Here is a 26,710-nt window from a genome sequence, read left to right on the forward strand (position 1 = left end):
GGGCAGAACCCCTGTGGGAGGGGGTGACACCAGGGACATTGAAGGACTTGGGGGAAGGTCAGGGAGGGGCAGGGAGATCCCAGTGAGGGAGACAAGAGGAGGTGCAGAGCTGCGGGGGGGGAGGGGCTTGGATAGGTACCGCAAGGAAGGATGGGGGGTTTAATGAGGGGACACATGGAGTGGGAGATGGGAGGACCCCAGTGCGGGTATGGAGACTCAGAGAGGGTATGGTGGGACGGCGGGGAATGAGCAGAGAGGGGTGAGGTTGACTCAGAGATGGGTGAAGGGACCCAGGGAGGGATGGGGGGAATGGGGCAGTAATGGAGGTACCCAGGCAGGGGACCCAAGCAGGGCGTGAAGGCTCCCCATGCCCATCCCTGCACTCACTGCATACCGTGACGCGGAGTTGGGTGCTGCTCTTCCGCACGGTCCCCCCCTCGGAGCGCATCTCGCAGCTGTAATTCCCTGAGTGGGAGACCCCCACGGCGGGCACCAGTAGCTGCGGGGACCCCTGTGGGCCCCCCAGCACCCGCCCGTCCCAGTAGAACAGGTGCAGGAGGGGGGCTCGGGGCTGCAGGGGGCTGGGGGTGCTGAGGCAGCTGAGAGTCAGGGGGGAACCATTGGTGGGCTCAGAGTGAACTTCCAGCACCAGCACCGTAAAAAGCTCTGGAAAGGAGAGGGGAGGGAGATTTGTGAGCCCGAGTAACTAGGGACGGGCTGTGGGGGGGTTGGAGTGACAGTTGTGGAATGCTCACCATGCACTGTCACTGTCACTGATTCCGACTTCTCCCGTCCCTGTGATACCTTGGATTTCACCCAGCCCCTGCAGCTGTAGCGGCCGCTGTGTTGCAGCTGCAGAGGGGACAGGGACAGCTCAGTCCCATCGCGGAGCTCCTGCAGTTTCTTCTCCTTGTGGTAGAAGGACACGGAGCTGACCGGGTTATCCCACCAGCGCCGGCAGTGCAGTGTCACCGTATCCCCTTCCAGCAGCGCCTGTGCCGGCACCTGCAGCACCAATAGGGCTGTGGGACACGGGGGTCCTGTTAAACTGCGGGGACCTGGCAGGTCCCAATGCCATCGCAACCCCCATATTGGCTCATACACAGCACACCAGGGATCCCCAAATCCACAAACAGGGTCTGCCAGCACTGAGATGCTCTGGGATGCCCCCAGAGTAGGGGACAGGCTCTGGTCAAACAGGAGGTGACCCATGGAGCAGAGCCCACTCAGAGCCCCGGGGTCACTGCTGGTGCCAAGATGGGGACACCGAAACCCCACTCACCATCTAAGACTCTCAAAGGAGGGCTGAGCCCAGAGCCAGGTCTCTCACACGTGTAGTTGCCTTTCTCAGTGCAAGTGAGGTGGTTGTGTCTCTCCTGCCTCCAGCGCTGCCCATACTTGTACCAGGTGGTGACACCAGAGGTCCCCGAGCCCTGGCAGGTCAGTGTCACTCGGTCCCACAGCACTGCCGGCATCCAGGGGGGCTCCACCAGGAGCTGGGTAGTCTGGGCACCTGTGGGTGACAGGGGACACCAGCCTGCCAGGGCCAGTGTGGGGCTGGGGACAGCAGGGTTGGGCCATGGCAGCCCCCGAGGACTCACTTGCGAGGCCAAGGGTCTGGGCTGGTAGTGAGAGGGGACAGGGCTCAGTGAGTGTGGCACCATGGGCTCAGTTGTGCACAGGGGAATGGTTCATAGGGGCTGCCCCTGAACTGTCCCCTGAGGGAATTGGTGTGGCACAGATGTCTCGATGGGGACACTGTGCTAGCACAGGTCTCCCCTGCCAGCCCCATGGCCTCTGTCTCCATGGCTCATCCACATTGTGCTTGTCTTCTTCTCCCTGTCCCTGCATCCCTGCATCCCTGTGTCCCTGTCCCTACAGCTGCCCCAGCCCCAGGATGCCTCTCCCCACATTCCTATCCCTCCAGCCCTGTTCACCCTCTCCTGTCCCCACGGCCATACCATGACCCCAGGCACTTCATGCTCTGGCTCTTCTGGCATTGGGAACCTCAGGGAACCCTGCAGCTCCCCTGTGCCCCCTCCCCACCAGTCTCTGCCTCACCAGGGCCCATCCCTGGGGTACTACCAGTCTGGCCCGTGCCTGGGGCACTCACCCCACAGGAGCAGCGCCACCTTCCCCGCCATCCCGGTGTCCCCAGCCATGTGCACTGGCTGTCACTCGCTGCTGTGGCCACCGCTCCCCTGGCTGGCGGCTCTTTGGATGAAGGGCAAGGAAGCGAGGTCACATCTCGTCCCCATGTGTAGGTGGCACCTAGTGGGGGCAGGGTGGCCACAAGCTGGGGACAGGCTGTGGGCAGGGTGGGGACATGCTGGGGGCAAGGCTGTCTCTGGGTCAGTGGGACATGGGCTTCCCAGGAGCAGGGGGGCTCAGGGGGTTTGGGGAGCCAGGGATGGGTGTCCAGGGGAATGGGGGTCCAGGGAATGGGGGTCCAGGGAATGGTTCCATGGGGAATTGGGGTCATGAGGAGGGGGAGTCACGGGGGTTGGGGTGCCATGGGAATGGGGGTCCCCAGGGCGGGGGGGACTCAGGGATGGGAGTCTTAGGGGATGGTGAGCTCCAGGGATTTGGTGTCATCGTTTTGGTTTGCTAATTTGAGATATTTTGGTTAATGTAATAATTAGTGTGGTGGGTTTAGTGTTGGTTAATTATTAGTGCATTTATCAGAATGTATTTATTTCTTTTTTGTTTTGAGATGAGACTAGGAGAAAGGTAAAGTATATTTAAAACTTTAAAAGGGTATAAAAGAAAAATTTTTAATTGTAATAAATTTATTAGTAATAAATCCCTCATCAAGGGATTTTTGTGCCAGGGATGGGTGCAGGGGGAATAGGGGGACCTGGGAGAATTAAGGTCTCGTAGGAATGGGGGATTTCAGGGCATGGAATGAATGGGAGAGTGTTCCTTGGGAATGGGGTCCTGGGCCATGGAGTTCCTGGGCAATGGCAGCCCTGGGATGGGGGTCTCAGGGAAGGGGAGACAGAAGGAATGGGGGTCCCATGGTCAGCTTCCCAGGGGAATGAGTTTGCCAGGGATGGACAGTGACAGGATGTGCCTGTGGGTCACAGCTCCTTCCCTGGGTGCCTCAGATTTTCGGAAGACTCAGGGGCTAGAGCTGCCTGCTGGGTTGCCCGTGATTTGGGGGTCAACAAGAGGGGATTCAGAGGAGCTCTGGGTCTTTGCCACCACAATCTCCAGGGGCATTTCCCGTTCTTCATTTCCATTTCCTTCCTTTTATCCCTCAATTTCACAACCTCCCATTTCATGCCTTGATGATCCTGGGGAGCTTGTGAGCAGGGAACGAGTTGGGGGAAGCCCAGGGTGGGGGAAGCAGGGGTGAGGCGTCTGCAGGGAGGGCTGGGGAGGCTGTGGGGGATGGAGGAGTGCAGCTTTCCCCCTGCCTACACTTTCACTTTCTCTCTCCTGTAGCAGATGGAAGAGGCCGTTTGTGCTAAATGTCACATGGGAGGAGGGTTCTACCCTGGAGGGGGGCAAATACAGGGGGCTCCTGTCCTGTGGGGATCCTGTCCCAGGGGGGACACATGCTGGACAAGGGGGTCCTGTCCTGGGGGATGGCAGCTCTGGGAAGGTTGAGACTTCTTTATTGTAGCTCATCCCCTGCAGGATCTGAGCCAGCAAGAGCAGCTGGGGAATGGAGCCCTGGGCAGGAAGGAGCTCCCAAACTCCTGCTCCTTGAAGCCAGTGGCCATCCAAGGGTGGGGCCCAGCCATGGCCCAGCCCCACTGCACAGGGATGGCCATTGCCCAGCCCTGCTCTGCCCAGCCCCAGGGGGCAGCCAGCACCTGAGGGTCCCCCCTGCCCCATTGGCTTTGATTCTGGCAGCTTTAGAGCTGCTGCAGAGGTGAGAATTCTGTGGGTGGAAAAAGGCCTGCTTGTGGTTTGCTCAGCCCTGCAAGAAGCACAAAACCCAAAGAGAGCCCAAGCAGTGGCTCTGTGAGGGCCTTTGATGGTTTTCAGAGCAGGGCTGGCTGGAAACCCCTCCTGCAGAGGCAGTTGAGAAGGAGCCAGTCCAGAAATGCAATTGATCACTTTGTCCCTCTCACCAAGTATTGTAAATACATATTATATTACTGGATTTTCACAAATATTAAAATGGAACTTATCTATGTAATGTTAAAGTAACTTTGTTACAAAGATACACTTTTTATGTCTGTTGTTAATTAAGCTTTTTGAAATAGCTGAATAAGTATGCTTGTGTTAAAATGCCTGCTTGGATGGGATAACATCCAATGAACACAGGATGGGGACAGCTGCTACAGATATACCAACTATAAGCACTCACCACCTGAAGTCAGTGTGGACCCAGGCCCAGAAATGAAGATGATGATAAGAAAGGACTAAAAGCACAACCAAGAAATAATGCTCTAAAAAGGCAGATCCAAGGAGGAGCCATGCTAAACAATTATTGGAATGTAATTTAGTTTGGGGAAAAAGTTTTCGATGCATAAATGTATATGATTATGCAAGAGGCTGATTTAAGGTAAAAGATATTTAAGAGGTATCCCCAAAGAGAACAGTGTGCTCTTGGCTGCATGCCAAGATGCACCCACCCATAACAACCTTTGCCCTATGGTCCTTGTCCTCAATTGTCCTTTTTTAAATTTCCAAAATTTTCACAGGAGAGAGAACGTGTTTTACCCATATGCCCAAGATGAGAATTCTGTGGGTGGAAAAAGGCCTGCCTGTGGTTTGCTCAGCCCTGCAAGAAGCACAAAACCCAAAAGGAGCCCAAGCAGTGTCACTGAGAGGGCCTTTGGTGGTTTTCAGAGCAGGACTGACTGGAAACTCCCCCTAAAAAGGCAGCTGTGGGGGAACCAATCCAGAAATGCAGACACTGATCATTTTGTCCTTCTAGGCAAGGGACTGGGAGAGACCCGAAAATCCTGCAAAGACAACAACCATCTGTTCAACAATCTGACCAGGACCCTCCTCCTCCTCCTTCCTGTCTCAAACCTGCAGCCCTTTAGAACATCCCAGAAAGTATTTTTGGGTTCTGGCTCAGTTGTGAGACAAGAGAGAAAAGGATGGAAATGTCGAGAAGGGGGTTAACCCCTCGGCCGTGGTGGGGCTGTGGGCAGGGACCCTGTCTGGATCCCAGGGGTCCCCAAAGCTGCTCCATCCCTGCCTGCCTCACCTGCACAGGGCACAGGGAATACACAGGGCTCTGCCCTGCCCCTGCCCCGCCCTTTCCAGGGTATCTCTCCACTTCCCAGACCTGTGAGGGCCTTACCCTGGCAACGCTCAGTCCCGACACATCGCGACAGTGGCTTCACACACACTGCCACAGTCGATTCAGACACCCCGTGACCGTCCCAGCACTCGCAGCGCGATGGCAGCTGGGCCCCTTCTTGGTGCTCCAGGACCACCATTGCTGTCCCCCCTTTCCGCAGACCCCCCCGCAGGGTCTCTGCTCCCCCCTGTCCCGGGGTCTCCCCTCCGCCGTTTCGCTCCCTCCATGCTCGGGGCTCCCCAGTGGGGTCCCGGTCCCTCCATCCCGGCCCCTCCCACCCACTGCCCCCCGGCCCCTCCGGCCGCACCCCCCGACAGCCCCGGGGCCGGCACCGGCAGAGGCTGCCGAGCTCCTGCAGGATGAGACGTTCCTGGGGCAGCGCCGGCTGAGCGGGGCCCGGCTCCCTCACGCCGTCCTTGCCCGCAGCACTCGGGCTCCAGCAGCCCCAGGCTGCTCCTTTGGGATGTGCAGACCGCTCCTGGAGTGCTGTCCGCTGTTGGGAACGAGCCCAGGAGCACCTGAATCGCCCCAGGACCTCCTGTGAGGCTGTTCCCGAGCCCTGAGGGGTTTGGGAGCCAATGGGTGTCACTGCTCTGTCCCAAAATGTCTGGGGAGCAGGAATGGCAAGTGGTGCCCCAACATGGGCCCTGCGGAATTCCCTGCACCTCGGGCCCTACCTGAATGTCCAGGTGCTGTTCCCATGGGCCTGCTGCTCCAGCCACTCCCGCCTCAGCTGCTGCTCCAGCTTGGCATTCCTGGCCGACCAGTGGGAAGCAGCGGCCACATGGCACAGGCACTGAATCATCCCCAGCACCAGCAAAAACCTTCGGGCCGCCTAAAAGCTCCTTGTGGGCAGAGCTGGCAGCATCTGACCCCCTAATTGTATCCAGTGCTGCCTTGTGTAGCCCAAAATCCCCAGGAGAGCCCAAAATCCCCCAGGAGCTGTGTGTTTGTGAACAGAGTTGCTTTAGGAGCACGGCTGAACTCTAGGACCCCAGCCTTAATTACAACACCTCCTTAAGGGTCTGCAGCACCCAGAGCAGAACAGGGGCATTGACCCAATCAGCTCCAGTTGTGCCCCATTTTGCTGTCCCAAGGCACTGCTCCCATCCCAGGCTGTCCCTGTGCTCCAGCTACTGCTGCAGAGCCCTCGAGGCTCTGGCTCTTCTCTCTTCTTCCTCCTCCTCGTTCCCCTGTGGCTTCCATCTTGGGACCAGGAGTGGACAGGAAGAGCAGGAACTCCAAACATGCTCTGCAGTCCCCTGAGCTCCTCAACATCCCAGAGGAATTCAACATTCCCAGAGCTGCTGTGCCCAGGCTGAAAGAGGAAAAGGGAGTGAAAGGCTGAGGGTTTGCAGGAATTCTGACATAAAGCCACCAGAGGTGCTGCTGTGGACTTGAGACCTGCCTGGGGATAGGCGCTGCCTTCGTTCCCTTCTGGATCATGGAGAGCGGTCATGGTGTTGTGCAGGGCACGTGTCTTGCCACGGGACACTGCTACGCTGCCAGTGGGCACTGGGATCCAACCTGCTGCCTTGGTGGCTTCTGCCCGCTGCCGGTGGTGGTGCTGTGACCGATTGGTGCCCGTGAGTTTGGAAAAGGAGCGATTTCCCCTCCTGCCTCCCGTCCGAAGCCGCCATGGCCCCTGAGGGGATGGAGCTGGACCGGGGCGCCCCCTGCTGGCCGGGAGTGCTCCCTGCAGCGCCCCCTGCTGGCCACAGTTTTAACTGCACCAATGATGAACAAAGAGCACTGTGAAGAAGTCAATGTTCTGCTTTTGTATTGTTTGTTCTGTTCTTTTTTATAAATTTCCTCATAAAGAATGTTTATTCCTTTTCCTACACTTTTGCATGGATGCCACATCATTTTTGAAATAAAAATGCTTTTAGAGATTGGTCTTCTTATTCCAGAAAGGTGTCCACTTTCCTTGGCAGATATTTCTCCCGTAGACCAAGATGCTTAAGAACTCCTGGGTTTCAGCATGGATAGGACAGATACTCCCAGAGGACACATGGTCAGGGACTTGCCCACTTCATGCTCTGCCTTTTAAGCCAGTTGGGTCACCAAAAGCGCTCTCCCCAGCTGGCATTTCTGGTTACCCAGCCACTCAGGAGCTGGCTTTAGAAGAGCATCACACTGTCTGTCCCCAGTGTACAATGGCTGAGAGACTGATGGACAGACGGGGTCCTGTCTCAGCAAAAGCAAGGCCTGACCCACCCCTGCCACACACAGCTGTTTCAAAATGTCTCCAGATATCAAACTTTTCTTGTTGCTGACACCCCCACCCCATGCCATGGCCTGACCCTGACTGCCCTGGAAAAGGGGAAGGCTCTGGAATCCCCACAGGGCCTTTGTGACATCCTCGTGTGGGGAACACAGCGGAGGAGGGGTTTGGGACAGGGACACGAGAATCCAGAGCCTCCTGAAGGCCACTTTGGCCATCAGAGCAAGGATGGTCCAAGGCCCTGTCCTCGACAAACAAACCCTGGAAACTCTCCCCAGAAGGTTTCCTCCTTCCTACCCTTGGGACCCTGAATCTTGTTGCTGTTGCTGTTGGTTTTATTCTCTCTTGTTGTTGTTTCAGGAAATTGTTCTTCTCTCAGCCCTTTGGGATCTTTGTGCCTCCACAGGGAGGGAGAGGGGCAGTTTTAGTGGCAGCACACACACAAGTGGGTGCCCATGCATGGGGGACCCCCAGTGCCCCCCAGTTCCCCCCAGTGTCACAGCACATTCCTGTAGATCTCACCGGGTTCCCATGGTTGTCCCTGGGATCCCCACAGCTCCACGTAGGTCTCCTGGGGATCCTGGGGGACAGTGACATTGGGGGACCCTGTAAAAGACAGCAGTTTTAGGAACCAAGGTGGGGGTTGACACAAGTGGGTGACGTGTCACTGGCCCCCTCATCACTGTACTCACACTGTGCCTGTTTGCTGCTCACAATGTGGGTGTACGGAACCTTCCCCTCTTCTGGGGGGGGGGAGGGGGGCGTTGGATCTGGGGGAGCTCTGTGGGGATAAACACAATGTGTGGAAGGGGCTGGAGAGTTGTGGAGTGGGGTAATAGGGGACTCATGGCTGGAGATCTTCACTCACCTTTCTTGTTGCTTCCTGGCAGCTGCAAAAAAAAGAGGGGAGGGGTGACTGTGAGGTCCCAGGGCCCTTATCCCTCTCAGGAACCCTGTACCCCCCTGGGACCCTCATTTTCTCTCAGGATCCCCAAGCATCCCTGAAGCCCCTCAGAACTCATGAACCTCCCCAGTGCTCCAGGTCGACTTAGCCTCAAAAACCCAAGGCCCAGCAGGAACAGAGACCCTCCAAAAGCTCCCAGGGCCCCTGAAAGAAACCACAACATCCCTGCAGGACACTCCAGCATTTTCCCAAACCCTACAGGACCCCCAGGCAAGGTCGCAATTCTGGGGCTGTGGGTGCTGCCCTATTGCTCCCCAACTCTGAGGTCCTCTAAAGCTCCCTGGGACCCCCATCCCCCATTGTCACCCACCCACACTGTGCCACCACTGCCAGGCCACAATGACAGCCATGAACAGGAGCAGGAATAGAAGGGCCCCACCAACCCCTGTGGCCACTGCAAGAAACAGAGAGGGACACATCAGGGTCACCCATCACCCCAGGGGGCCTGCACTCCTTGGTGACCCTGTGGGACCCCACCTGTGACCCAGGTGAGTCCGGTGTCACCTCCAGGGCCAGCTCTGGGCTGAGTGCCCAGAACACGCTGTGCCCGTCCTGTCCCAGCTGGTTGGTGGCCATGCACAGGTAGGTGCCTGAATGTCCCACATCGATGTCCCTGAGCTCCAGCAGGGGACCCCGGGACACTTCCTGTCCGTTGTGCAGCCAGGTGAAGGTGACAGGGGCTGAGCCCATCTGCACTGAGCAGCGCAGGGTCACGGTGTCACCTGCACACACCTGGTGTGACAGGGGACCAGGGGTGATGGTGGCATTGGCAGGGACAGAGACAGGGCTGAGGCCACAGGGAGGGGCTGGCAGCCTCTGTGACGGGATAGGGATGGGAGGGGATGAGTATGATGGGGGATATTGGGGACAGAGTTAGGCCATGGATGTGTGAGGAGACAAGGGGAGGGGTGGAAGGACCCAAGAAAGGTGTCTTGGGGACATGGAGGTGCCCAGGCAAGGGACACGAGGGGGATGTGGGGGCTCCCTGTGCCCATGCCCGCACTCACTGTGCACCGTGACGCAGAGGTTGGCGCTGCTCTTCTGCACGGCCCCACCCTCAGAGCACACCTGGCAGCTGTAATTCCCTGAGTGGGAGACCCCCACGGGGGGCACCAGTAGCTGCAGGGACCCCTGTGGGCCCCTCACCACCTGCCTGTCCTGGTGGAACACGTGCAGGCTCAGGGGGACCCTCCAGCACCTGCACAGGGAGGAGCTCAGGGCAGGAGATTGAAGGCAGTGGGGACAGTGACCCCAAGTCCCTGGGGAGGGGCTGTGGGGGTGTTGGGGCGGAAGCTGTGGGGTTCTCACCATGCACTGTCACTGTCACCAGCGCAGACACCACCCACTCCCTGTCTTTCAGTCAGCGTCTGCAGCGGCAGCGCCCACTGTGGTGCAGCTGCAGAGGGAACAGGGTCAGCTCTGTCCCGTTTCAGAGCTCCACCAGCTGCTTCATCTCACAGTAGAAGGACACCCAGGTGACCAGGTTGTTCCACCCGTCCCAGCAGCGCAGTGTCACCCTGTCCCCCTCCCGCAGTGGCTGTGCTGGCACTTGCAGCACCAGCCAATCTGGGGAACAAGTGGGTCCTGTCACATCAGGAGGGCTTGGAGGGTCCTGAAGGCACCACCCAATAGCGACCCCCCTAGTGGGTCACCGCCAGCACACTAAGGGTCCCCAATTCCAATACAGGGGCCCCTCCACACTGGCATGCTTTGGGATGTCCCCATATGCAGGGGATGTGCTCTTGTCACACAGGAGGTGACCCATGGAGCAGAGCCCACCCAGAGCCCTTGGGGTTCCCGCAGGTGCCAGACTGGGGACACTCAACCTCCCTTACCATCTAAGACTCTCACGGGGAGGCTGAGCCCACTGCCAGTTCTGTCACACGTGTAGGTGCCATTCTCAGTGACAGTGAAGAGGTCACATCCCTGCTGCCACCAGCGCTGCCCATCCTTGTACCAGGTGGTGGCACTGGCGGTCCTCGAGCTCTGGCAGGTCAGTGTCACCCGGTCCCACAGCACCGCCGGCATCCAGGGGGGCTCCACGACGACCCAGGTGGTCTGAGTGCCTGCAGGTGACAGAGGACACCAGCCTGCCAGGGCCAGCGTGGGACTGGGGACAGTGGGGTGGGGCCAGGGCATCCCCTGAGGACTCACTAGCGAAGCTGAGGGTCTGGGCTGGAAGGGAGAAGGGACAGGGCTCAGTGGGGGTGGCTCTATAGGTACAGCGGCATCCAGAGCTCGGGTTTTGGCATCATCCCCAGATTTCTCCTGTGGGGCTACCAGAGTGGCACGGACCTCTCAGGAACTGGGGCTCCAAGGCAACCTCAGGCTGAGGCAGGACACAGGGACACCATGGACAGCGTGGGAATGGCGATGCCAGGACCATCCCGTGCCAGCAGAGGTAACCCCCACCAGTCCCACGGTCTCTGTACCCAGGGCCCATCTGCATGGTGCTTTTCCCCCAGTTCCTGTCCTCGCCCCCCTGGCACCCTGTCCATGTCCCCACACCTTCACCAGTCCCATGATGCCTCCCCAAATCCCTGTCCCCCCTTTATTGTCCCCATGTTCCTTAACCCTCTCTCCTGTCCCCACAGCCTCCCCACGACCCTGGTCACCTCATGCATTGACTCTCCTGGCACTGGGGACTTCAGGGGACCCAACAGCCGCCCTGTGCTCCCTCCCCACCACTCTCTGCCTCACCAGGGCTCACCCCGGGGTGACAGTCCTGTTCCTGGGGCACTCACCCCAGGGGAGGAGTGCCACCTTCCCGGCAATCCCGGTGTCCCCAGCCATGTGCACTGGCTGTCACTCGCTGCTGTGGCCACCGCTCCCCTGGCTGGCGGCTCTTCGGATGAAGGGGAAGGAAGCGAGGTCCCGTCTGTCCCCATGTGTAGGTGGCACCTGGTGGGGACAGGGTGGGGACAGGCTGTGGGCAGGGTGGGGACCTTGTGGGACATGGGGGGGATTGTGGGACATGGTGGGGACATGGTGTTGCCAGAATTTGGAGTCTGAGGTGGTGTAGGGAGCCAGGGATGGGTGTCCAGGGAAATGGGGTGCCCAGGGATGGGGTTCCATGGGAATGGGGGTGTCAAGGGTTAGGTAGACTCAGATCTGGGGATGAAGGTCCATGAACAACTTGGCCTCCAGGGATTTCTGATCATGGTGTGGTGGCAAAGGATGGGGGTGCTTTGGGTGAGGGGGGGCCCTGTGAGAATGGGGCCCTGGGGAAATCGAGGTCCCCAAGGGAGTGGGGGGTCCACAGCTCTGGAATTACCGGGATGGGATACCTTGGGAATGAATGTTCTGAGAAATTGCAGTGAAAGGTAGGGAGTCCCAGGGAAGGGGGGACAGAAGGAAATAGGGTCCCATGGTTGGAGTCCCATGGGAATGGAAAAGCCAGGGATGGGCAGCGGCTGGGGGGCCCAGGGGTCACAGCTCCTTCCCTGGATGCCTCAGATTTTGGGGTGACCCAGGGCCCAGCACTACCCGCCTGGGTTGCTCATTTCCTGGGTAGGCATCACATGGAGGTCCTGGGTAGCTCTGCTTCTGTGCCCTCCCCTGCCCTGGACTTTTTCCTCTCTTTATTTCTCTTTTTTCCTTATTTTCTTCAATTTTGTGCCATGTAGCCCCAATACCAGTTCCTGGCTCAGCAATCCTGGGGAGCACTTGAGCAGGGAAGGGGTTGGGGGCACCCAGGGGAGGAGGAAAATGGGGATTGGGGGGTGCAGGGAATGGTGGGGAGGCTGTGGGAGATGGAGGTGTTCAGCTTCGCCAACTCAACAATTTCACTTTCTTTTTCCTGGACAAGAAGGAAGAGGTTGTTTGTGCTGAGTGGCAAAGGTTACAAAGGGGGGGGGGGGGGGTTCAGTCCTGGAGTGGCACATCCAGGGGCTCCTGTTGTAGGGGTATCCCATCCCAGGGGGTGACACATCCTGGCATGGGGGAGCCTGTCCCTGGGGGTGACAGTTCTGGAAATGTCCCTGCACATTCCTGGCCGGGTGCCTGTCTCAGGGGTGGCACATCCTGGGGACCCCTGTCAATGCAAGGCTGGGGCCCAGCCATGGCCCAGCCCCACTGCACAGGGATGGCCATTGCCCAGCCCTGCTCTGCCCAGCCCCAGGGGGCAGCCAGCACCTGAGGGTCCCCCCCTGCCCCTTGGCTTTGATTCTGGCAGCTTTTGAGCTGCTGCAGAGGTGAGATTTCAGTGGGTGGAAAAAGGCCTGGCTGTGGTTTGTGCTCAGCCCTGCAAGAAGCACAAACCACAAAGGGAGCCCAAGCAGTGGCTCTGTGAGGGCCTTTGGTTTTCAGAGCAGGGCTGGCTGGAAACTGCCCCTGCAGGGGCAGCTGAGAGGGAACCAGTCCAGAAATGCAGCAATTGATCCTTTTTTTTCTGTCCCCAGAGACTGAGAGAGCCCAAGAACTACTGCAAAGACAGCAACGATTCGGCTCCCTTTGAGTGAAATTGTTGAAGGGGCGAAGCCCAACATCTCCATCCCCCACAGCCTCCTCACCCTTCCCTGCACCTTCTGCTCCCCATTTTTCCTCTTCCCTCAGTCTCCCCAATCCAGTCCCAGCTCAGGTGCTCCCCGGGATTGCTGAGCCAGAAACTGGAGGTGAGGGCACCTGGCAAAAAAGCGAGGAAAATAAGGAATAAAGAGAAATAAAAAGACGAAAATCCAGAGCAGGAGAGGGCACAGAAGCAGAGCTACGCAGGACCCTCATGTGATGCCTGCTAAGGAAATGAGCACCCCAAGGGGGGGCAGCTCTGGGCCCTGGGTCACCCCAAAATCTGAGGCACCCCGGGAGGGAGCTGAGACCCCTGTGCCCATCCAGCCACTGCCCATCCCTGGGACGCCCATTCCCCAGGGAACCCAACCATGGGGCCCCCATTCCTAATGTCCCCTCATCCCTGAGACCCCCATCTCAGTACTGCCATTCCCTAGGATCTCCATTGCCTAGCACCCCATTCTCAAGGAACCCTCTCCTGTTAATTCTATCCCCTGAAATCCCCCTTCCACCAGGACCTTGATTCTCCCAGAACCCCCATTCCCATGAGAACCCCTCATTCCCCGAGCATCCCCAGACCATGACCCCAAATCCCTGGAGCTGACGCTCTCCTTGGACTCCCAACCCTGAGTCCCCCCCACCCTTGGCACCCCCAGACCCATGACTCCACCTCCTCAGGAACCCCATTCCCCTGCATACGCATCCCTGGCTCCCCAAACCCACCGAGCCCTCCCTTCCTGTGAACCCCATGTCCCACTTTGTCCCACCTACTCTCATCTCCTTCCTGTGCCCAGATTGTGGCCACCCTGCCCCCACCTAAGGCCACCTACACGTGGGGACGGATGTGACCTCGCTTCCTTCCCCTTCATCCAAAGAGCCGCCAGCCAGGGGAGCGGTGGCCACAGCAGCGAGTGACAGCCAGTGCACATGGTTGGGGACACCGGGATGGCCGGGAAGGTGGCGCTGCTCCTGTGGGGTGAGTGCCCCGGGCACAGGCCTGACACCCTGGGGATAGGGAGGGGAGGGGGCACAGGGGGGCTGTGGGGTTCCCTTGGGTGCCCAATGCCAGCAGTGCCAGTCCATGTTACCCACAGTGGACCTGGGTGGGACTGGGGATGTAGGGTGGCTTTGAGGACAGGAAGAGGGGTCAGGAATTTGGGGATGGGGATGTGGGGACAGGAATGTAGGGACTGGCACCTTTGGGCTCAGGGAGCTCTGGGCATAGGGACAAGGCAATTGGGTTACACGGACAGAAGGGGACAAGAATGGTGAGAATATGGCCATGGGGATGGGATCATGGGGATGGGATCATGAGCTGGTGGGGGTGACCTGGGCCAGCATGGGCTGTGTCCATGGTGTCCTCATGCCCAGGGTGTCCACAGAGTCCGCAAGTTCTCCCTCATTCCAGGGTGACCTTGTTGTCCCTGTTCCCAAGGTGTCTGTGCCACATAGATGTGGTGCACAGGTGGCTGTGACAGATCTGTCTCTGTGCCTCTCCCAATCTTTTCGGGACCACCCAGACACACTTTCTCAAAAGAACTGCTGTCCATATGGAGACAGTTTGTTGACAACCACCACACCCCTTGCTCCTGTGCTGCTGTCCCTGCAGTGCCACCCCCACTGAACCCTGTTCCTTCTCCCTTCCAGCCCAGACCCTCGGCCTTGCTGGTGAGTCCTCGGGGGATGCCATGACCCCACCCCGCTGTCCCCAGCCCCACACTGGCCCTGGCAGGCTGGTGTCCCCTGTCACCCACAGGTGCCCAGACCACCCAGCTCTTGGTGGAGCCCCCCTGGAGGCCGGCGGTGCTGTGGGACCGGGTGACACTGACCTGCCAGGGCTCGGGGACTGCTGGTGACACCGCCTGGTACAAGGATGGGCAGCACTGGTGGCAGGAGGGACATGACCACTTCAGTGTCACCGAGAGCGGCACCTACACGTGTGACAGACCTGGCACGGGCCGCAGCCCCCCCGTGACAGTCTCAGATGGTGAGGGGGTATCTTTAATAATTCACGTGGCCCCTGACAAGTCTGGGTCGGCTCCACTCAGTGGGTGGCCTCACACCCCATGATTCTGAGGAAAAGAGCCTGTCCCCAGGACACCTGGACATCCCAGTGCATCCCAGTTCATCCCAGTGCACCCAGATGTCCCTGGTGCCAGGGGCACCCACCTCGGAGCAGTCTTGAGCCTCTCAGTGAGATGGGACCCTCCTGTCCCACAGATGATCTGGTGCTGCAGGTGCCAGCACAGCCACTGCTGGAGGGGGACACCTTGACACTGCGCTGCCGGGGCTGGTTTAACAACACGGTCACCGAGGTGCGATTTTACCAGGATGAGAAGGATCTGAGGGGGCCCGTCAATGTGACTGAACTATCCCTGTCCCCCCTGCAGCTGAACCACAGCGGCAGCTACAGCTGCAAGGGCTTGGTGAGGTCCTTTATGTCTCAGTCAGCAGCAGTGACAGTGACAGTGCATGGTGAGCACCCTCACATCTGGAACTCCAATCTCCTCACATCCCAAAACCCCTTCCCAGTGCACTCAGAGTCACAGTCCTCACCTCTCCTCTCCTTCCCTGAGCTCTTCTCAGTGCCGGTGCTGGAGGGTCCCCCCGAGCCCACCGTGGGGTCCCCCCTGAATCTCCGCTGCCTCAGCACCCCCAGCCCCCTGCAGCCCCGAGCCCCCCTCCTGCACGTGTTCTACCGGGATGGGCAGGTGGTGGGGGGTCCGCAGGGGTCCCTGCAGCTGCTGGTGCCCACCGTGGGGGTCTCCCACTCAGGGAATTACAGCTGCCAGGTGCACTCTGAGGGTAGGGCCGTGTGGAAGAGCAGTGGCTGGGTCCACGTCACAGTGTGCAGTGAGTGCAGGGATGGGCACGGGGAGCACCCACAGCCTGCTTGGGTCCCCTGGTTGAGCATCTCCATGTCCCACTGACACCTTTCTTGGGTACTTCCATCACTCCCCTTGTCCCTTTGCCCCTCCGTCTTGTGATCCCATCCCCAAAATCCCTCACCACACCCACACCCCTGTCTCTATACCCCCACACCGGCTGCCAGCCCCTCCCTATGGCTTCATCCCAGTCTCTGCCCTCGCAGTGCCTGTGGCCAATGCCACCATCACACCCGGTCCCCTGACACACCAGGTGCGTGCAGGTGACACCGTGACCCTGCGCTGTTCAGTGCAGGTGGGCTCAGCCCCTGTCACCTTCACCTGGCTGCACAACGGACAGGAGGTGGCCCGGGGTCCCCTCCTGGAACTCAGGGACATCGATGTGGGACATTCGGGCACCTACCAGTGCATGGCCACCAACCAGCTGGGACAGGATGGGCACCGCGTGTTCTGGGCACTCAGCCCAGAGCTGGCCCTGGAGGTGACACCGTGGGACAAAGGAACACACAGGGACACAGGTGGGTTCACACAGGGTCACCAAGGAGTGCAGGCCCCCTGGGGTGATGGGTGACCCTGATGTGTCCCCCTCTGTTTCTTGCAGTGGCCGCAGGGGTCGGTGGGGCCCTTCTGTTCCTGCTCCTGCTCGTGGGTGTCATTGTGGCCTGGCACCAGGGGCACCGTTTGTGTGAGTGACAATGGGGGTACAGGGGTCCCAGGGAGCTGTAGAGGTTCCTAGAGTTGGGTAGCAATAGGGCAGTACCCACAGCCCCAGAACTGTGTCCTTGTCTGGGTGTCCTGAAGGGTTTGGAGACGTGCTGGATTGTCCTGCAGGGATGTTGTGGGTTCTTTCAGGGGCCTTCTGAGTTTTTGGTGGTCTCTGTCCCTGCTGGGCTTTGGGTTCCTGAGGCTGAGTTTGTAAGAGGCACTCGGGAGGTTCATGAGTTCTGGGGGGCTTCAGGGCTTCATGAGTTCTTGGGGGTCCCGAGGGGTTTCAAGAATTCTGTGAGGGTTCAGGGCCCTGGGACCCTACAGCCATTCCTCCCCTCTTTCCTCTGCAGCCGCCAGGAAGCAGCAGGAAAGGTGAGTGGGAGGCTCAAGCCAAACTCTCCCTTTTCAGCCCAACTCCCAAAACCTCCCATCCCCTCCCCCACATCCCCTTTATTCCCTCAGGGCCCCCCCGGATCCACCGGCAACCCCAGAGGAGGGGGAGGTGCTGTACACCCACGTCGTGGTCACCAAGAGGGCAGGGGGTGAGTACAGGGGGGACACACACAGAGGGACACGTCACCCACGAGTGTCACCCCACCCAGATCCCACAGCCCGTGTCTCTTGCAGCGTCCCCCCATGCCACCACCCTCCAGGATCCCCAGGTGACCTACGCGGAGCTGCGGGGACCCCAGGGGCAACCATGGGAACCCGATGACATCTACGGGAATGTGCTGTGACACTGGGGGGGAACTGGGGGCACTGGGGATCCCCACCCATGGGCACCCACTCATGTGTGTGCTGCCACTAAAAACTGCCCCTCTCCCTCCCTGTAATGGCATGAAGATCCCAAAGGGCTGAGAGAAGAACAATTTCCTGAAACAGCAACAAGAGAGAATAAAAGCAACAGCAACAGCAACAAGATTCAGAATCTGAATTGTCACAGAAGGAACAATTTCCATGGAAAGCCACCAAAAAGGAACAAACCCTAGACATTTCCCTCAGCACGTTTCCTCCACCAGAGGAACCTGGCAGGGCCCTGGACCTTCCTTGCTCTGATGGCCAAAGCAGCCTTCAGGAGGCTCTGGATTCTCTTTTCCCCGGTCCCAAACCCCTCCTCAGCCGTGTTCCCCGCACAATGATGTCACAAAGGCCCTTTAAGGGTTCCAGAGCCTTCCCCTTTTCCAGGGCAGTCATGTTCAGGCCATGGCACAGGGTGGGATGTCAGAGACAGGACAAGTTTGATGTCTGGAGACATTTTGGAACAGCTGCGTGTGGCAGGGGTGGGTCAGGCCTTACTTTTGGTGAGGTAGGGCCCCAGCTGTCCAGCAGTCTGTCAGCCTGACGTTCTGCCAAAGCCAGCTCCTGAGTGGCCGTGTGACCAGAAGTGCCACCTGGGGAGAGGGCCCTTGTTGGGCCAACTGGCTTAAAAGAAAGAGCATGAGCTGGCCAAGTCCCTGACCTTGTCTCCTCTTGGGGTGTCTGTCCCATCCACACTGGAACCCAGGAGTTGGCAACTCATTTAAATGAGAAATATCTGTCAAAGAAAGTGGGAACGTTGCTGGAAGAAAAGAAGACCTATGTCTAAATTGTTTTTTAATTTCAAAAATAAAGATGTTTCCAGACAAAAGTGTAGGAAAAGGAATAACAGCTCTTTACTAGGAAACTTAGAAAGCAGAACAGAACAAAGAACACAAACCCAGAACTTTCTCTCCTGCTAGGCTGTTGGTTTTTGTGGCAGTTATAACCGCGGCCAGCAGGGGGCGCTGCAGGGAGCACTCCCGGCCAGCAGGGGGCGCCCCGGTCCAGCTCCATCCCCTCAGGGGCCATGGCGGCCTCGGCCGGGAGGGAGGAGGGGAAATCGCTCCTTTTGCAAACTCACGGGCACCAATCGGTCCCGGCACCACCACCGGCAGCGGGCAGAAGCCGTCAAGGCAGCAGGTTGGATCCCAGTGCCCACTGGCAGCGTAGCAGTGTCCCGGGGCCGGGCACACGCCCTGCGCCACACCCGCGACTGCTCTCCATGATTCCGAATGGAAGGAAGGCAGTGGCTTAATCCAGACAGGTCTCAGGTCCACAGCAGCACCTCTGATGGCTTTACACCACAATTCCAGCAAACCCTCAGCTTTTCATTCCCTTTTCCTCCTTCAGCTCTGGCACAGCAGATCTGGGATTGTTAAATTGCCCAAGCGTGTTGAGGAAAACTGGTGCTCTGTGCTGACTCTGCCAGGGCTCCTCCAGGGGCTCCAGAGCACGTTTGGAATTCCTGCTCTCCCTTGGACACCCCTGGTCAGGACACAAGCCTCAGGGGGAGGAGGAGGAAAGCAGAACCACAGCCCTGAGGGCTCTGCAGCAGCAGCTGGAGCACAGGGACAGCCCTGACTGGGAGCAGTGCCTTGGGAGGGAAAAATGGGGAAAAACTGGAGCTGTTTGGGGCTGTTTGGGCCAATGTCCCTGTGCTGCTCTGCGAGCTGCAGAACCTTAAGGAGGCGTTGTAATTAGGGCCGGGGTTGCTAAAGTTCAGCCGTGCACCTAAAGCATCCCTGTTCACAAACACAAGGCTCTGCTGCCTCTCCTGGGGATTTTGGACTACACAAGGCAGCACTGGACACAATTTGGGGGTCAGAGGCTGCCAGCTCTGCCCACAAGAAGCTTTTTTGGCTGCCCGGAAGGTTTTTGCTGGTGCTGGAGATTATTCTGTGCCTGTGCCATGTCGCCGCTGCTTCCTACTGGCCGGCCAGGAAGGCCAAACTGGAGCAGCAGCTGAGGCGCGAGCGGCTGGAGCAGGGGGCCCATGGGAACAGCACCTGGACATTCAGGTGGAGCAGGAGTGCCGGGAATTCTGCAGGGTGTTTAGGAGTGGGCCACGGGGCTGGACCATGTTGGGGCACCGCTTGTCATTCCTGCTCCACTCAGAATTTGGGACAGAGCAGTGACACCCATCGGGCTCCCAAACCCCTCAGGGCTCGGGCACAGCCTCACAGGAGGTCCTGGGGTGATTCGGGTGCTCCTGGGCTCGTTCCAGACAAAGGGCAGCACTCCAGGAGCTGTCGGCACATCCCGAAAGAGCAGCCCGGCTGTGCCTGAGCGCGAGTGCTGCGGGCAAGGACGGCGTGAGGGAGCCGGGCCCCGCTCAGCCGGTGCTGCCCCAGGAACGTCTCATCCTGCAGGAGCTCGGCAGCCTCTGCCGGTGCCGGCCCCAGGGCTGTCGGGGGGCGCGGCCGGAGGGGCCGGGGGGCAGCGGGTGGGAGGGGCCGGGATGGAGGGACCGGGACCCCACTGGGGAGCCCCGAGCGTGGAGGGAGCGAAACGGCGGAGGGGAGACCCCGGGACAGGGGGGAGCAGAGACCCTGCGGTGGGGTCTGCAGAAAGGAGGGACCGCAATGGTGGTCCTGGAGCACTGGAAGGGGCCCAGCTGCCATCGCGCTGCGAGTGCTGGGACGGTAATGGGGTGTCTGAACCGACTGTGGCAGCGTGTCCAAAGCCACTGTTGTTATGTGTCGGGACCGAACGTTGCCAGGGTAAGGCCCCCACAGCTCCGGGAAGTGGAGGGACACCCTGGAAGGGGTGCAGCAGGTGTGGAGCAGTCCCGTCTATTCCCTGTGCCCTGTGCAGGTGAGGAGGGCAGGGATGGAGCAGCTTTGGGGACACCTGGAATCCAGACAGGCTCACTCCCCATAGCCCCAGCACAGCCACAGGGCAGAGTCATTGCTCAGTATTTCCACACTTTTCCCTCTTGTCTGGCAGCCGAGCCAGAACCCAAACATTGTTTCCATGAGGTTCCAGAAGTTGCAGGTTTTGTTCCAGAAGTTGCAGGTATTGTTCCAGAAGGAGGACCCAGTCAGGTTTTTGAGCAGGAAGTGTTGTGACACTTGCAGTAGGGCAGGGGCTCTCTCGGTCCCTTTGGGACAGGGACTAAATTGCTGCATTTCCGGACTTGTTCCCACACAGCTGCCCCTACAGGGAGGAGTTTCCAGCCAGCCCTGCTCTGAAAATCACCAAAGGCCCTCACAGAGCCACTGCTTGGGCTCCCCATGGGGTTTGTGCTTCTTGCAGGGCTGAGCAAACAACACGCAGGCCTTTTTCCACCCACAGAATTCTCACCTCTGCAGCAGCTCTAAAGCTGCCAGAATCAAAGCCAATGGGGCAGGGGGGACCCTCAGGTGCTGGCTGCCACCTGGGGCTGGGCAGAGCAGGGCTGGGCAATGGCCATCCCTGTGCAGTGGGGCTGGGCCATGGCTGGGTCCCATCCTTGGATGGCCACTGGCTTCAAGGAGCAGGAGTTTGGGATCCCTTTCCTGCCTGGTTCTCCATTCCCAAACTGCGCTTGCCGGGTCAGATCCTGCAGAGGATGAGCAAGAATGGAGAAGTCTGGAACAGAATTTCTCCCAAAACCCAAGAAATCCAAATCATCCCAAGCCCCAGGACAGAAATCCTATGGGGGGGATTATGGGGAGCAGGAAAGGCAGGGATGTCAGGATCCGTCCTTGTGAACAGATGACCTGACGGTTCATAGAAGTGATCTCAGGGTGCAAAAATCAATATGGTACAAGGGGGTTTGCAGTGATACTCAAAACAAATGCAGTTTTATTGAAATAACCACATTAACAATGTGATAGACAGATTAAGGGAGAGAAAAAGATAGTGAAAGAGACAGGAGAGAGAAAAAAAGGGGGGATATAGCTACCAACGCATAGATGAGGTCCTTTCGTCCAGTCCAGTTGAGGGTCCGCCTGTTACGCTGGGGAGATCTCAAAGGCACAGCTGAATTGCACCCCAATTATACTCTTTTTTGTTGGGGGAAGGGAGAATAAATTTCGCAACTGAAACAAAGGCCGTGGGGGGGAAGAATAGAAAGGGGGGTACACAGAGTCCAAGCTAGGCACCAGGCAAGAACCTGTGTTAGTGGTCCAGTGGTCACAATCTGCAGGCAAACATCTTGCTTTGGTCAGCTTGCCTCCCCCACACTCCTCCCCCTGGGTTGGGGGTTTCAGTCCCAGTTCTTGGAAGGAGCAGAGGGGCCTTTTAGGAATTTCATGTCTCAGTCCTTGATGGAGAGGCTTCTTACATCTCAGTCTGTCTGTCACGGTGGTTGTAAAACAGGTGAGGGTCTTCTGTGAGAGACCATCTGAAACTCAGGAGAAGTCCAGCCAGGCCGAGAGCTGGGACAGCTTCCAGAACTGCTATTGTTGCAAACGGGGCATGGTGCCCCCTTCTTAGCACACAGCAAACACACCTGTGAAAACAATAGCTTAACACTGAGCTTTCAGGTCTCAGGGCCTTTGGCGTGTGACTTTTCTCCTTCAGAGCCAGATATTCTAGACAGGGGGGGTCTTCTCTTCAGTGGTCGCCCCAATGACGATCGTGAGGCAGATGAGGGAAAATTCGGACAGACTCTCACAAGGGGGTAGGCACAAATAACTCCAGACTTCGGCAGTATCTCAGCCCTGTAGCAGCAATCTTGGGGCCAAGTCAGCCACTTTTCCAGGGGGAAAAAATCTGCAGTTTTGCATCCCAGTGCTGAGCAGGGGAGGGGAGGATGGTCCTTGGGGTTGTGGACCGAGTGGGACACATTCAGTGGGCTCATGAGTGTTTCATCTGGCTCCCAGTGCTGAGACCCTGATGGATGGGGTGGCTGCTGGGGGGGTCTCAGGAGGTCCGTGCCCTCCCCAGCTGACACCCCCCCACTGTCACCACTGTGGGGGCTTCTCACACATGGAAAGGTTTGGAGGGCTGCGGGTTGCACCTAAAAATCTAAAAGGGGGATTGAGGGCTCCCAAACTGGGTGGGGCCCTTAAGGGTGTTTGTGGAGGGGACAGGCCACATCCCAAGTTGCAGCACCCCAGAGGTCACTATGTCCCAGCGAGGAGTGGGGGTGGGCAGAGCCCCACCCCAGGAAAAGGGTTCACAGGATGTCCCACCCCTGGGACAGTGACACACCCTGCTAGAATGTGTCACCCCTGGGACAGGTTCCCCTGAGAACATGTCACCCCAGAACAGAACAACAACAAGAAAGGAACTTCCTGGATGTGCCCCCCCAGAACAGAACCACCCTGCTCCTCTGACCCTAAGCACAAACGGCCTCTTCCTTCTGTTGCAGAAAAGATGAAGTGAAAGCATTGTGGGGGGCACAGCTGGGCACCTGCATCACCCACAGCAGAGAGCTGGAATCTTCTGGAACCTTCTGGAAGCCTCTTGTGGTGCACATCACCCCCAGCCACAAGCACCCCATGGGCCTGCGCTGGACCCTGGGTGTCCCCCAAATCTGAGGCACCCCGTGAAGGAGCTGTGACCCCCATGCCCACCTAGCCACTGCTCATCTCTGGCACCCCCATTCCACTGAGAACCCAACCATGGGACCCCAATTCTTTAGGGTCCTCCTCCCCTGGGAGCCCCATCCCATGACTGCCATTCCTCAGCGTCTCCATGGCCCAGGATCCACCTTCCCTTCATCCCATCCCATGGGTCCCCATTCCATTCCCCCAGGACCACAACTCCCACAGGCCCCAGCCCAACTGGCACCCCCATCCCTAGGACCTAGATCCTGTGACTCAAAGTCCCTGGGAACGCCATTCCTGGGCCTCCCACCCATGGAGACCCCCATTCCTAGGCACCCCAATCTCCTCGGTCCCCCTCCTCAGGATCCCCATTCTCTGAACCCTCATTCCCTCAGGACATCCCTCCCAGGACCCCATTCCTGGGTTAACCCTTTCCCTGGTACACCCATCCTTCACTCCCTACATTCCCTGATTGCCCCAGTCCTGGGAACACCCTGTGCCCACCCTGCCCCCACAACGTGCCACCAACACATGGGGGTGAGATGTGACCTCGCTTCCTTCTCCCTTAGCCAAAGAGCCACCACCCAGGGGACAGGTGGCCCTGGCAGTGAATGACAGCCAGCCTGGATGGCTGGGGATACTGGGATGGCTGGGAAGGGGGTGCTGCTCCTGTGGATGAGTGCCCTGGGCATGGGCTTGATGCCCCAGGGATGGGCCCTGGTGAGGCAGAGACTGGTGGGGAGGGGGCACAGGGGGCTGCAGGGTCCCCTGAGGTCCCCAAGGCCAGCAGTACCAGTGCATGGGCATGGAGCCCAGTGTGACCAGAGTTGTGGAGTGGCTGTGGGGACAGGAACAGGGGACCGGAATATGGCAGCTGGTCTGTGGGAATGGGATGTAGGGAGAGGAATGGAGAGAAGGGGATGTGGTGACAAGGATATGGCCACAGGCACCTTGGAGCTGGGGCGCCTGTGGGGACAGGGACAGATGGACCTGCGCCATTCAGGTGGGCCATGTAGACTGCTACCATCAGAATGGAATCATTGATAGTGGAACCCTGGAAAAAGTTAAAGATAGAATCTAAAATGTTAAGCTTTGTTCTTTCCCAGATCAACTGCACCTGCGTAAGCAGTATGATAAATTATATAATTGTTAGATGTGATGATTGTTTAGTAATTAAATGTAATTATTATATAACCATAAGAAGAATAGTGAGAAACTATGTTGGAAATTCAGAGAGGAGCTAAATTTATGTATACAATAGAACAATATAAGTTTAATAATTAACATGAAAGTTATGTAATGATAGAGTATAAAACATGATCATTTCGTATGTATGGTCGGAGTCATATTTGGGTTGAATATACCCCGATTCCCAGAGCTCTTAATAAAAAGCACAGCATATAATCCCCCGTGATTATGTGTTTTTGAACGCTAACATCATGGCCACAGGGCCATGGGCACATGGCCATGGGGACAGGTGTCATGAGGCTGGTGGGGATGACCCATGCTATCACCAGGTGTCTGTGGTGTCACCGCTGTTGGAATTCAGGACATTCCTCTGGCTGTCCTGGATGGCCAGGACTACAGCCAGGGGGCTCAGAGACCTTGGCACAGAGCCCCAGATGCTGGTGGTTTTGATTATGACCCATGGCAAAAGTTACCAACCTTATATGAAGATCTGCAAGCCACAAAAGTATAAGTAGAATATTAATGAGTTGGTCACGGGTGGAAAAATAAATTTTTTAGGGTTTTTAGAATGAGGGTTCAGAAGGCAAGATGGAGGGATCTGGGTGTGTCCAGCCTTTCTCCTTCTTCTTCTTGGCCTCCATCTTCTGCTGTGATGGTGGCACTTTTAGATTGGTTTAGAGTAGAAGCTCACTGCATGACATAGGTGATAGGTATTGGAAAGTAATTGTAAATATTGTACATGTAGTTTTTAATATAAAAAGATAACACCACCCTGGGGGCAGGCAGAATGCCTCAGTCTGTCTTGCTCAGCAGATCTCAGCTGGACAGGAGAAAGAATTTTATAGATAAGGAACAATAAACAACTTTGAGACCGAGAACTGAAGAGCTCTGACTCCTTCTTTGAGCACTGGGCTGGGAAAAGAGACTTTCTAACATTTCTCAGGGTCACTCTGACCAGCTAAAGCCCCGAGAACCATTTCCTTCCTCCACCCAGAGTGGCCACACTGTCCCCATCCCCAGGGAAACCATTCCCAACAGATGTGGCTGTGGGCAGCTGGGGCACAGACATGTCCCTGGCCTCATCAGACCTGTTGGGGACCATTCCTGAGCACTTTCTCATGAGAACCAGTGTCCCAAAGGGGACAGTTTGGGGACAGCAACCACACCTTGTCCCCCATGTGGTCCTCTTCCTGCAGTGCCACCCCCACCCAGCCCTGTCCCTTCTCCCTTCCAGCCCAGACCCTCAGCCTCGCTGGTGAGTACTCGGGAGATGCCATGGCCCCACCCCACTGTCCCTGGCCCTGCAATGGCCCTGGCAGGCTGGTGTCCCCTGTCACCCACAGGTGCCCAGACCACCCAGATCCTCATGCAGCCCCCCTGGAGGTTGGCGGTGCTGTGGGACCCGGTGACACTGACCTGCCAGGGCTTGGGGCCACCTGGTGGCACCACCTGGTACAGGAATGGGCAGCTCTCGTGGCCAGAAGGACACGAGCCCTGTCTCATCAGCTAGAGTGGCACCTACATGTGTGACACACCTGGCAATGGGCTCAGCCCCTCCATGCACATTGTAAATGGTGAGAGCTCTTTGTGCCCATACCCTGACAACAGCAGGAACCCTGAGAGCTCTGGGTGAGCTCAGCTTCATGGCTCACACCCCTTGTGTGACCAGAGCCTATTCCCTGCACACAGGGACATCCCAGAGCATCACTGGAGCATCCCCTGCACACACCAGTGCATCCCAATGTGACAAGAGCACTCTATTGCAATGGGGGACCCCTGGTTCCTTCTGTTGCCATCGAGACCCTCCTGTCCCACAGCCACCCCAGTGCTGCAGGTGCCGGTGTTAGAAGAGACAGACGCTAACTGGCTCACAGAATTGACGTGGCTCCTTGTTCACCTACTGAGAACTTTGTTTCTTTCTTATGACCAACGGGCAGTGAACGTGTCTCTTAAGTAAATGTAAATATATTGAATAACTATAAAAGCAACATGTTGTTATAATAAATCTCTCTTTTACACCCTTCTGATGGAGTTGTGGTGTTTTGCGCTGTGTCGCACTCTATAGCGACATCTGCTGCCCATCCGCTGTGATTGCAACTGGACTGTAAAAAACAGAAAGAACAAAGCAAGAAAAAAGTTGAAGGGTACCCTAAAAATGAGTGAAGGCAGCAAGGATGCTGCGGAGGTCCACACCTAATTCAGACATCTGATTCGAGGTGTGTGATTATATACAAAAAATAATGGGACATAATTTATCAAAGGAGGAAAAGACTGTTTCGTCCATGTGGAAAACTTTATTCAAGAGGAAAAATGTTCAAGCTTCTGATTATGCTCTTCTTAGCTGACTGATATGGTGTAAATCACAGGACTTTGGAGCTGATGCCGACAATGCCTTCAGTGTCAGGGCATGGAAAAAGGTTTGGAAGAGACTATGGGAAGTGATATCTAAGGGGGATAAGACGGTTGTCGATTTGGCTATTTCCTGGAGACTGTTGTATGAGGCATTGAAGGAATGGAAAGCAGAACAAGATAGAGGGGAGGAACTGGAGGAGCAGGAATTGGAGCAAGAAACTGAAGTAGAGGAGGAGGATGAGGCTGAACCTGTTGATGAATCTCCCCCTAAGGAGGCTGCTGCAGCTGCTGTGGAGGGTTCCCCAGGGTTTGCTATGGTGACAATCAAATGGCAGGCTA

At 57.5% G+C, this 26,710-nt stretch overlaps 1 protein-coding gene across 1 annotated transcript; it reads left to right on the plus strand.

The window, feature by feature from the left end:
* Nucleotides 1-13,853: 13,853 nt before the first annotated feature.
* Nucleotides 13,854-17,293, plus strand: LOC132084896 (Fc receptor-like protein 3; the record flags this gene model as incomplete). The annotated part of the gene is made up of 9 exons (XM_059490173.1): nt 13,854-13,920; nt 14,611-14,631; nt 14,720-14,950; nt 15,184-15,425; nt 15,513-15,816; nt 16,055-16,366; nt 16,450-16,531; nt 17,019-17,098; nt 17,184-17,293. Coding segments are annotated over 9 exons (1,449 nt in total), but the record flags the coding sequence as incomplete, so codon positions are not given.
* Nucleotides 17,294-26,710: the final 9,417 nt, after the last annotated feature.

This window comes from Ammospiza nelsoni, chromosome 28 (assembly GCF_027579445.1).
Source record: "Ammospiza nelsoni isolate bAmmNel1 chromosome 28, bAmmNel1.pri, whole genome shotgun sequence".
In the NCBI taxonomy this organism is placed as follows: domain Eukaryota; kingdom Metazoa; phylum Chordata; class Aves; order Passeriformes; family Passerellidae; genus Ammospiza; species Ammospiza nelsoni.